Genomic DNA, 13,193 nt, shown 5'->3' on the forward strand with positions numbered 1-13,193 from the left:
CCCCACCACTTTGTGCTCATTGTCATCAATCTTTGTTTGCCATTTCCTGACCGAATGCCCTTTTTTTAACCATTTATGTTCTGATATATGTTTGCCGTCTGAATTATTAGTGAACAACGTGTGTGCTGTTGACCACATTTTACTTCATAGCAGTATGGTGAAGGATATTTAAACTTTAGTTTGGTATCTTTGTTGTCTCTGTGGCATATTTTGTGGACCTTCCTTCAAGAGAAAATTCTTGTTCTTAGCTCTTTCCTTCCATCAACTGGGCTTAACACAGAGTTGCTTTAACTCCTTTCTAGTTGTTACGTTCTAAGGTTCTGACAAGGGCGCTTATGACCTTAGTTGTTTTTGTGCCCTAAAATGAAATAAAACAAATATTTAATTTGTCACTGTGGTATTGTTCATAACAGCAAAAAACATTTCTCAAGCTGCACAGAGATTCTGCGCAGATCATGTGCATGTTTGGCTCTATGTATTCTTGTAAGCAGCTTTTCTGAACAATGAAAAGAATACAAACCAAGGAACAATCTTTTCTTCTGGACGAGACACTGAAGGCAGTCTTGCTCATTAATTCTGCGAGCACTTTCATGCCAGATATTATCGCTCTTGTTATGATACAAAGAAAAAACATCTGATTTCAGATACCCAATAAACTTATGCAATTTGTTTTAAAACATTCCTTAACTTTCCATTGCCCCGAGGTAGTAAGTCACTATGTCATAGTTGCGAAGAGTATGATGTTGGCAATCATTTAAGGTGTGACCAGCCCATTTCGTTGGCCACAGCAAGCAACAGTGCTCTGTGGAGCAGGGAGTGCTCTGCAGCTCAGCATGAAGCTCATGAGCTGGAACAGCCTGCTATAAAGTGACTAGTTTAATTACAAATGATAGTGTAACAATTTTCAAATTGGATGTATATAGATCAAATGATTGATATAATTTTCAAGTTATTTAAATATGGAGTTTTCTGAAGGTCTTGCTTCAGCCCTGAAAGTGTTGAAGTGTATTAACAATGTTAATGAATACTTATGGAATAGTATAACAATTAGGGGTATCACCTTCAGCCTTGTTTTCAAATCTCTTTACTCAATTGTGGCTGGTTCTGCTGACACTGCACCATTGTCATATCCGTGTATTGGCAAATTTGGACCTATAACCAACTTTCCATACTGTGATAACAGGGGATATGGCAGTATGGAAAGTTGTTTATGTATCCACCTTGTGTCAGTAGAGTGTGTCGTCGAAGCCAGTTGCATTTGTATAAAGAGATTTCAACAAACAGCTGGAGATGTGACCATTAATTCTCATATACTGACCATCTGTTGTCTCGCTCTCCATCCAAAATAGAAGATGGATGTATGAAATAATGGAGTATTGGATGTGATCAACTGTATGGTAAAATAATAAGAATTTCTTGTGCACTCTCAGGGAACAATTCGTGCTAACCAAATGATGTGGTTTGAAGCTATACTTAATGGAAGGAGGAGCACTGAATATCACTAAGTCCTTCAACAAAGTGAACAACAGTATCGATCCAGTGAATAAGATAGTATCACCAATGACACTTGCTGGCTTACATTCAATGAATTTTGTATTTGTTTGTCCTACATGATGTAGTCCCACATAGTTACTTTCATGTGTGTGTTCTGTTTTTTTATCTGCAAGTAGTTCCTTCATTCTCATGAACAGGTTGAGATAACTAACTTTTTCACTTCAAATATTATTTGACTCATTAAGAGTACTAGTAATCTGTTTTCACCTAGACAATAAGTTACAGGACCTGTTAAAATGGTGAACTGTGTGTTTCAGAAATTACGAATATGAATTTGAAATTAAGATTTTTTCTTTTCTTACTGCAACTTGAATGATTCACCACACAGATGTCAGCTCGATTCATCATCAACCCCTCTGGACAGTTTATCTGGATTAAAAACAGGCAGCCAATTTTGATAAACCAAAAAATACCTAAGGTGAAGATGTTAGGTGTCTGTCTCTCTCTATATATAAGTGGACATACTAAGCTGATGTCAACTAGGCTGATGTCATTTACTCCACGAAGCATTCCTCTTGTTTGCTGTTCATTTTATAAAACTACCATTTAATTTAATTTCTTATTTAATATAGGGTTTGTAGAATTACTTATGTTGTTGACTTATTTTGATGAAGATATGTGTATATTTTTATTTTTCTTCTTGTGAAACAGCAGTGGATTACAAAAAAATAATTTAGTTTCAGCCAGTATGCTATTTCTGTGAGAGTTGCTGGAAAGATCCCCATAGAAGAATGCCGTCACGTGCGGTCTTACAAGAACGATCCTCATCAGTGGAAATACTTATGTATTGAAGGTAATTTCAGTACTGATACCTGTTACTCAAGTGCTTCATTACTCCCATTACCACTGCATCTTAAAATTGTTACTGTAGCTTGTGCCATCACCATGCCAACTACAAAACCAAAATATAGCATTAAAATTTTTTTTCCCCACTGCTGCCACTGCTTCAGCCTTGTAGCCTGTTCAAAGAACAGGAAAAAGTTCGTGAATCAGTTTGGGGATGTACTTTCAGAAGACTTTGAAGTATTGGGTATTAATGCCCTTACTAATAATGGAGTACCTTTGATACTAGTTTCACAAATAATTGAAAATATATAGCTTCATAAATTACTTGCTGTATCTGAACAAGTAAGAGGGTAACTTGAATGGCATATGTGGGTCTTGTCAGTGATTGTTGCATTGTATCTGAAACCATATTTCCATTGACTCCTATGTTCTTTCCCAGGAAATTAATATTTTTTTCTATGAGTTGCCACGGTTTTTTTTCATATTTTTTGAATTTATTTTTCCCGACTCACATGACAAATTGCTACAAATAGTGTACCATTTGGAAAATAACCCGAAAATTGAAATCCTAGCCTGCCCATTCGCATTATTTGTGATGCTGTGTCTTGCGTGTGTGTCAGAGTCCAAGTGTTGATATTCTTGGAACAAAATAGTAATCATCTCCGTGAAAATCAACATGGGATCTGGAAACATCAATCATGGAAGTGGTGGGTGGGTGGGGGGGGGGGGGGGGAGATAGAGAGAGAGAGAGAGAGAGAGAGAGAGGATCCCTATGGTGTATGTAATCTGTTTTGCAGGTCGATCAAACATTTCCTGGCAGTAGGGTGCGGGACTTTATGCTGAACAGTGTGTCATCCGCAGATGCTGAAGTAATAGGTGCTCAGCACCTGGGGAATGTAATAAGACTTTTGCTGTTAATTACACTTAAATGGCTTAATTGATACTGTAAGTTGCAAATTCAGGCATTTTGCAAATAATGCAGTTATCTGTGAGGAAGATATATGTGGTAAAAATAGCAATAATATCAACTTAGTTCTTGGCAGAATATCAGTGTGCTACGAAGACAGTGTTAGCTCTTAGTTTAGGAAAATGAAAATATGTGTACTTCATGAAACTATGTATAACAATGGCTTTCTTTGACTACACGATTAATGAGTTACAACTAGTATCAGCTACATTGTAAATGATGTTGTTGTTGTTGTTGTTGTTGTTGTTGTGGTCTTGAGATCTGAGACTGGTTTGATGCAGCTCTCCATGCTACCCTATCCTGTGCAAGCTGCTTCATCTCCCAGTACCTACTGCAGCCTACATCCTTCTGAATCTGCTTAGTGTATTCATCTCTTGGTCTCCATCTATGATTTTTACCCCCACGCTGCCCTCCAGTACTAAATTGGTGGTCCCTTGATGCCTCAGAACATGTCATACCAACCGATCCCTTCTTCTACTCAAGTTGTGCCACAAGCTCCTCTTCTCCCCAATTCGATTCAATACCTCCTCATTAGTTATGTGATATAACCATCTAATCTTCAGCGTTCTTCTGTAGCACCACATTTCGAAAGCTTCTATTCTCTTCTTGTCTAACCTATTTATCGTCCATGTTTCACTTCCGTACATGGCTACACTCCATACAAATACTTTCAGAAACGACTTCCTGGCACTTAAATCAATATTAGATGTTAACATATTTCTCTTCTTCAGAAACGCTTTCCTTGCCATTGTCAGTCTACATTTTATATCCCCTCTACTTCGACCATCATCAGTTAATTTGCACCCGAAAAAGCAATACTCCTTTATTACTTTAAGTGTCTCATTTCCTAATCTAATTCCCTCAGCATCACCAGAATTTATTCGACTACATTCCATTATCTTCGTTTTGCTTTTGTTGATGTTCATCTTATATCCTCCTTTCAAGACACTGTCCATTCTGTTTAACTGCTCTTCCAAGTCCTTTGCTGTCTCTGACAGAATTACAATGTCATCGGCGAACCTCAAAAGTTTTTATTTCTTCTCCATGGATTTTAATACCTACTCCGAAGTTTTCTTTTGTTTCCTTTATTGCTTGCTCAATATACAGATTGAATAGCATCGGGGATAGTCTACAACCCTGTCTCACTCCCTTCCCAACCACTGCTTCCTTTTCATGTCCCTCGACTCTTGTAACTCCAATCTGCTTTCTGTACAAATTGTAAATAGCCTTTCACCCCCTGCATTTTACCCTTGCCACCTTCAGAATACAAAAGAGAGTATTCCAATCAACATTGTCAAAAGCTTTCTCTAAGTCTACAAATGCTAGAAATGTAGGCTTGCCTTTCCTTAATCTATTCTCTAAGATAAGTCATAGGGTCAGCATTGCCTCACGTGGTCCAACATTTGTATGGAATCCAAACTGATCTTCCCCGAGGTCGGCTTCTACCAGTTTTTCCATTCATCTGTAAAGAATTTGGGTTATTATTTTGGAGCCGTGACTTATTAAACTGATAGGTCAATAATTATCACATCTGTCAACACCTGCTCTCTTTGGGATTGGAATTATTACATTCTTCTTGAAGTCTGAGGGAATTTCGCCTGTCTCATACATCTTGCTCACCAGATGGTAGAGTTTTGTCAGGACTGGCTCTCCCAAGGCTGTCAGTAGTTCTAATGGAATGTTGTCAACTCCCGGGGCCTTGTTTCGACTTAGGTCTTTCAGTTCTCTGTCAAACTCTTCACACAGTATCATATTTCCCATTTCATCTTCATCTACATCCTCTTCCATTTCCATAATATTGTCCTCAAGATCTACGACCCTGTATAGATCCTCTATATACTCCTTCCATCTTTCTGCTTTCTCTTCTTTGGTTAGAACTGGGTTTCCATCTTAGCTCTTGATATTCATGCAAGTGTTTCTCTTTTCTCCAAAGGTCTCTTTAATTTTCCTGTAGGCAGTATCTATCTTACCCCTAGTGACATAAGCCTCTACATCCTTACATTTGTCCTCTAGCCATCCCTGCTTAGCCATTTTGCACTTCCTGTCGATCTCATTTTTGAGACGTTTGTTTTCCTTTTTGCCTGCTTCTTACTGCATTTTTGTATTTTCTCCTTTCATCAATTAAATTCAGTATCTCTTCTGTTACCCCAGGATTTCTACTAGCTGTCGTCTTTCTACCTACTTGATCCTCTGCTGCCTTCACTATTTCATTCCTCAAAGCTACCCATTCTTCTTCTACTGTATTTCTTTCCCCCATTCCTGTCAATTGTTCCCTTATGCTCTCCCTGAAACTCTGTACAACCTCTGATTCTTTCAGTTTATCCAGGTCCCATCTCCTTAAATTCCCACATTTTTGCAGTTTCTTCAGTTTTAATCTACAGTTCATAACCAATAGATTGTGGTCAGAGTCCACATCTACCCCTGGAAATGTCTTACAATTTAAAACCTGGTTCCTAAATCTGTCTTACCATTATATAATCTATCTGAAACCTTATAGTATCCCCAGGGTTCTTCCATGTATACAACCTTCTTTCATGATTGTTGAACCCTGTATTCACCTGACCCCATTGTAAATGTATTTGGGAATAACACTGCACTGATGTGTGAAGTGGAGAGACCACAAAGGCTCAACTTTAGATAAAACAAATGTGAGACTTCATTGCTAGGATGCTGGAAAAATTGACCTGTAAGAAGGCATTGAATGTGTGTGAGAAAAATGGTCCAGTTGGTCACAGGCACAGGCTGATGAGGGTTTATAACAAAAATGTTGCAAAATCGTAACTGCCACACTGTTGAAGAAAGCCATAGGACATCATGTGGGAACCTGCTTATAAAACTTTAAGATCCATCTTCCAGGGCAGGAACTACATTCTCCAGCCCCCTACATGTATATCCTATATGGATTGCACATATAAAACTCTGTTTGCACAGAGATGTACAAACAGTCATTCTTACCGAACACTGTATATGACTGAAATGAGAAGAAAAGAGTAGAAGGTACTCTCGCACACTTCAGTGATTTGCAGGCAATAAATGCAGATGTATTGTTATTTATATCACTAAACAGCTAAAATGCTCACCCAATTCCAGCTGCGCCTTTCCTGTCTCTTGACTTTCAGGGTCAGCATGTATTTCATGTAATTACTGACTGAACAAATTGAAATTGTCATAGTGTGTTCATTAAGAGCTGCAATCCTATGTTAAAAGTGTAACATAATAAGTCAAGGATTAAAGTTGAAAATGTGTGTGTGTGTGTGTGTGTGTGTGTGTGTCTTGAGGCAGTGTAACTCACAACATACAAATTACCCTGGCTATATTCATCCAGTGTTTGACAATGAGAGCTCTTAGAGACTTGAAATAAACTGTGCACATAGTTTCAAACCTTTTCAACACTTTTTTCCCAGTGTCACCCCCACAATATAATGAAAGAAGTAGATTGCTTATTACATCTTCACTGTTCATGCAGTAAAACTTTGTCAGGCATGATGTTGTAATTTATTACTTCTGCACTACTAACTCTAATTGCAACTCATTGCGCAGACATTCCCCACATATTTCCCTTTCTGTTCATGCAAAATTACACCATTGTAAAACGTGTAGTTTCGGAGGGGGGAATTTGAATGTTTTTCCTTACCCATCATGAAAGATTCCCAATTTGTGTAACATATACTGCCAGAGGAATTATTTTTCACATATAATGTAGCTGCTGATGGAAAATACACTCTTGAGATTTGTGAGGAAATTTTTTTTACATTGTCCCCCTTTGGGTCCAGGGTTTAGGCCTGAGGTATTCCTGCCTGTCGTAAGAGCCGACTAAAAGGAGTCTAATACATTTTGGCCTTTATGTGATGGTCTCCTGTCATTTTTGACCTCTATTCTTCTAAATTTTCCCGAAGAGCGAGCCAATTGGGGAAGGGCACCGTACATGGTGCATCATGTCAATCATGCTCTAAGACCTCTCACATCCTTAGTCAACGTGGATCTGCACTTCCGCTCATTCTCCAGCTGTTGGGGTGTGTTTTCCTCCATCCACTGTGCAGTATTGTTTTCTACGCTGACGATGATAATGGACTGGTGTGCTTGCCTGCCTCATCCACCACCCCCATCCTGCCCTCTGCCCTTCTTCCATTTCCTCTTCCCAGTAAACAAGCTTCTCAATATGTAGAAGAATTAATGTTGAAATGGCACACCAATTAAAAAAGTTGTTTTATTCCTTGAAACAATGTAATACATGAACCTGTTGTGGCAGGTACAATATGTATTCTGTGTTTCAAATCTGTTCACACTTGGTGAAATTTGTCTTCATAAGCAGAAGTAATTGCTTTGTTGATTCTAGTCTCCAGTTGTTTGTTGCCTTTTTCAGGAGTTTGGTAAAAATAGACTTTAACATGACTGGAAAAAAAGATACTTAAGGGTGTTAGGCATCAGACCTGGGAGGCCATAAAAATGGTGCCAAATCTATCAATTGAATTCACTAGAAAGGCATTGCAGAGGGAGTTTGTCAGTTCAGACGATCAGTGAAAATAGTGTACCATCTCGGTAGAAAATACTGGTTTGTTGAACAATGGATGTGAACATTATTTTTGACCTTTGCATTCACAGAAATAGTTCATAAAATAAAAAGAAATCTGATTTCCTGTAGGAAATGTTTATCTCCCCAGTAATAGCAGTTGATAGAGGTCTAATTGAATATGTTATTGATTTTATGTTGTACAAGGGATCTGAAATTCTTGTGAGCCTCTTCAAACCATCCTCTGTTGAGAACTTTGCAGACATTGTGTCTTCTCCATTTGTTCAATGCTGGCATGTATAATACTAGACATACGTAATGCTATACTACCTCTGAGGTAGTTGTACCTGTTTTGTATGAATGCAGAGACATTTGTTTATGCTGTATTGTGTTCTACAGTTTCTCCTACAGAATGTGTAGACGCTTATAATATGGTGATGGGACATGAATGAAGGTGATAAAAATAAATGCAAACCAGTCTGTTGTGTCATACATTTATCCTGAATCTCGAATGGTGCATCTGTGAATATTATGTTGTTTTAGTTACACCCATTGAAGTGGAGATAGCCATTTCAGTTAATGAATTCATAGGGAACATTCAAACAGATATAAAATTGTATCAAAGACTTCCTGTCAGTAAGTCACTCTGATTACAGTGATAGGGCTGCCATAAAAACGTAGGTTGGAACTTATAGTGTCACCACTGCTGTGGAGACACTATGCAATGGAATCTACTAGTGTCACTGATAGGACACGTTGTTAACATACCTACCTTACCTTCGAGCAAATGGACTCGCCTGTCCCATGTCACCGGCATGTGCATGTTCGAGGGAAACACAGTCACTTGTATGTGAGCGTTCTAACATAACGCTTTCACTATGTTTTTGAAATACGAACAACAGAGTTGGATCAAGATCGAATGTGCCAGAGGTCGTACAGCATGACAGTGTCATCAAGGTCTTCAAGAGGTGCGCAGGGAATCGGTATTGCCATACAGAACAGTGACACATTGGGTAAAAGCCTTCAACGAAGGTCAGCAAACTGTGGCAGTCACTCATCAGGCAGGTCATCCTAGCGTCTCTGAAGAAGAAGTGCATGCTGTTGCTGTGTTAGTGGACAGCGACTGATGCCGTATGATTCGTGAGCTCGCCTATGAAACTGGATGAGTGCATACGACTGTGCTTTGCATCCTGAAGGAATGCCTTGGCATGCGAAAAATTGCATCTCAATGGGTTCTGCATGACTTGACGGAAATGCAGAAATGGATGCGTTATGACGCTGCTCAGACGCACTCGGAGTGCTATGAGTGTGAAGGAGAGGCTTTCTTACACCATATCGTAACACTGGATGAGACATGGGCCACATCGTACTAGCCAAAATTGAAACGCCAATCCAACAAATGGTATCATTATGGGTTACCGCGAAAGTCGAAAGTGTGTCAGAGCCCCAGTATGGTGAAAGTTATGGTGATTCTCGTGTAAGACTGTGATGGTCTTATCCTAACGCATTACATTCCTCCATGGCAATGTACAGTATTACTGTTTATTTTTGGAGCATCACCTGCGACCAGCTTTGTGAAAGAAGTGGCGACACTTTCTGTGCAACCCACCCATAATTTTTCACGACATGTGCATTCACATACAGTGAAGCTGTGGCTGCTCTGTTCGATCGATGAGACTGGAGTTACTGCACCAAACATCTCCTCCACTTTGCTTGTTGTCTCTTTTTTCAGTTCTTTCTGATTTGATTTGATTAATGCAGAGAGACAAAACCAGTAGTAGTCTTAAGCTCACAGTTGTCCATAATGAAACTGAGTTTATTTTGCGATTCCATTCCCTGTGATTCTAGTAAAGCCAACGGTACCCTTAAGAAGTAGTAGAGGACACTCTACCTGTGTCTTATTAGAAGCAATTTGTCTTATTAGAAGCAATTTGTCTTATTAGAAGCAATTTCTTCATGCGGCCACCACCACCATTATCTTGAACAACTTCCAGACCCAAGCTGGGTCTGCCTGGAACATAAGCTTCGCCATTTAGCCCTGTTTTCACCATCACCAGCAGAAAAGCTAAACATGAATTCCAAAGGCCAAATGGAGAAACTTGAGTTAAAGGAAAGAAAAATTGTAAGAAACATCATAGGACCAAAATTTCAAGACAATGAGATTATACACATCAAAAATGAAACACACTACAAGAAAATTGAAAACTTCAGATGTGGGACAGTTTCATCCTCCTCACCCCATAGTCTACACATAGAGGCTTCTTCCTCTGTACCAATCACGTGTAGATGGTTCTCAAATTTCCCACAGCCAGTCATGATTCCTACCACGAGTTTAAGCTGTTTCCTGGTAAAGTTCAGGATTACAGAACTTCTTGAATTATGGCATTGGCATCACTAGCTTGCCATGGTTTTACGTTTTTTGGATCATATAATCTAATATTCTAAGCTCTGCTTCCTTATTCAGCTACATTGTTTTGATTTTACCATTGTCTTAGTGATGATGGTCAAGGCAGACTCCGGAACACTAAATCGGAGTTATTGTACCTGTCCTGGCCAGCCTATCAGCTTGTTCATTGCCTTAATCCCTGAATAACCAGGTATCCAAAGTGGATAAATTTTTATAGTCATATTCTGAGAACTAATTCCAACAGACTAACTAATCAAATCTTTGACTTTTTCTGTAACCGTAAAACGAAACCCAACTGGTTTAAAGAAACTGAGAAAGACCTAGTGGAATTAAAGATTTCAGAAAATTCATTTATTGATCGAACAGTTAAATTAATTACTAAAGATGAAAACATAAGGTTCCAAGACAAATCTACACAAAAGTCCAGACCCTTCATCTTGGAAGGAGAGAGGAAAAGATCAGAAAGCATGAAGAAATACTGGGCCCTAAGAAAAGAACAATGCACAAAGAAATGATTGATCCAGCGTACCCCAAAGAGGGTAAAATGAAAGAAGAAGAAATCAAATCAGAGATGTAAATGCAGATACCACAAGAAATGTGTTTGGCATCATAGAGAGGTTTAGTGTTATAGGTCAGAATGCTCACTTTCCTAAAAGATTTAATGAACATATTACATTGTCGCATGTACTCGTCAGCAGTTGAGTTAAAGGTAGCCACTGCATTGGAGAGAATGTTCTTCTTGACTGCAATAGCTGATTAGTGGGCCACCTTGCTGTGACGTGAGAAAGGATCTCCACTCCTTTCTGTTTTCTTCCACAGAGATAAACTGTTAGCTAGTCATCTCTTCATAGGTCTTCCTCTATTTGGCATCTTCAGCCATCATTAACCACATATCCAATCCATTCGAATATCTTGTTTTTAAACAAACCTGCAGTGATTGCGTACTTGTAAATTCATGCTGTAGCTTTACAGTGAAATTCTCCACTTTTCACATATAATATTTGTAAGTGGCCCCCAGGGTTTTGTGAGAACAATTCCTTAGGAAGTGAAAAGCAATTTAAATATAGGACAAGATAAAGAGTGTAACTGTTTGAACTTTTCTCTGTTTTTAATCTTTCTTGTTTCTTCTCTGCTTCCCCTTTTGTGAATGTGTGCTGTTTTTATCATTCATAAGGTCCCTTTTGCCCTTTATAGTGACACTTAGAAACTCCCTCAGTTCTTGGGTTTGACAAACTCAAGATGCCTTAGCAGGTGACTGGTCAGAGATGCCAGTCATCACTCTGTACCTGCTTCAGTGGCAACTATGGAGCACTGTGTTGGAAAATGTATGGCTTAAAGATCAAAATTATGAGACGGGTAGAGACCCTGAACTAAATTGCCCTGTGTGGTGGTGTGGTGGATGACTGATGAACAAAAGCAATTGATTGCAGACAACTTGAGTCATTTGCAATGCCTCAGTTGTATTATACTTAACGAGATATGGGGTTCTGCTTGAATAAATAAAATATCTTGTCCTCTCCACGGGAATGCTGTGGCACTTCTTAACCAGAACCAAAAGAACATGAACAGTCTGGACTAGTGATCAGTACTAACAAAGCCAACTGATATAAAACGGGATGACTATATTTTCCACAGAAGTCAAATTTAATGTTACTGTTCATGAAACAAACTGTGAATGAATTGCTACAAGTACAGCCGAAGGTGCAGGGTCATTTTACAGAACTACCCATTTTATATTAAAAAAGGTTTAGAGGTGCTTACTGGACATAAGAAATATGTGAAGTAGGAGCAACTGGAAGACAAAAACGGAGCAGTGCGGTTTACTGCTGTGACGGAGAGGCAGGGAGGATTTCACAATGAAGTCAAACTCAAATCAGTGGGGTATTTTTACCAACTTTCTAGTGATGTAGAATATTTCACATACTAGTATCATAAAGAAAATATAGAGGAGGTGGTGGTGGTAATACAACAGCTCAGCTTCCATGTTGTGACTTAAATCCACTTCAATGACACAATGCAAGTGACAGATAGTATTCAGTATAGCATTGAGACAAGCAAACAAAAGTTTGTAGTGTTCATTATCGAGGGGAACACACACTACAGTTGATGTTTCCAGATAGTCAATAACAATGGAATTTTATTAGGTCTAATAAACAAAATATAAGAAGTTTCTTGGAACAGACTACTCAGTTCAGTCCTAGCAGGCAATCACTGATGTTTCACTGGAATGTTCTTATCTGGACAAAGTCTGTAGTGATAGGTCGTGTTGGGCAGTGATCTCAGGTAAGAGTTGGAGACAGTCCTGTGAGGCAGTGACAAGAAAATGCACTCAGCACTGGTTTGGCTGGGAGGTGCTCCTTGATCAGCTTAGTATGGTAGACTATGGTGGACTGCTAGGTAGGGATAGCACGGAGCATAGCGTGTGCTTGGCAGAGGAGCTGTGATTGAGGATCTGCTAAATGTGGTTGGTGTCGAGCATAGAGTGTACTTGGTGAAGAAACTCTTGATTGAGGAAATGCTATGCGCAGTTGGTGTAAAGCCTCGAGTGTGAAGTGACTACAGAGTGGTCAGGCGGCAACCTAAATACTTGCCTGGCAAAAGGATACCAGGGGAGGCTTGTGACTCTTGGAAGCAAGATAGTGCCATGATGGCAGTGCCGTTTGCTGTGATGTTTGTGCCTCGCTGTTGAGGCTGGTGCCACATGGTATCTTACTAACTGCAGGAAGTACAGTTGTAAACAATCTGGCTTGTGTCTGTTGTTGCAGATTGTTTTTATCTGAGCTCCAGAGGAAGTGTCAGTAGCAGGTTGGAACAGCAGCAGTGTGCAGTACATGATGGTATGGATGGTGGCTGTGTGGATCAAATGTAGCACTATTGGGTTCGTGTTGAGATGTCATTATGAACCTGAGATGCATCTCAAAGTAAACATTGTTCTACACTACTGGCATTAAAATTGCCACACCACAAAG

At 39.3% G+C, this 13,193-nt stretch overlaps 1 protein-coding gene across 2 annotated transcripts in view; it reads left to right on the forward strand.

Moving 5' to 3' along the window:
• Window positions 1-13,193, forward strand: part of LOC126412860 (poly(A) RNA polymerase gld-2 homolog A-like) — a 171,770-nt gene that overhangs the window by 140,504 nt on the left and 18,073 nt on the right. The window contains exon 10 of one of the 2 annotated variants that reach the window (XM_050082725.1): window positions 2,232-2,347. The exons of the other annotated variant lie outside the window; for it this stretch is intronic. Coding sequence (XP_049938682.1) covers window positions 2,232-2,347 — 116 coding nt within the window. The remainder of the gene's footprint in view (window positions 1-2,231; window positions 2,348-13,193) is intronic. 2 annotated transcript variants of the gene reach the window in all.

Source organism: Schistocerca serialis, chromosome 7 (assembly GCF_023864345.2).
Source record: "Schistocerca serialis cubense isolate TAMUIC-IGC-003099 chromosome 7, iqSchSeri2.2, whole genome shotgun sequence".
Lineage (NCBI taxonomy): Eukaryota > Metazoa > Arthropoda > Insecta > Orthoptera > Acrididae > Schistocerca > Schistocerca serialis.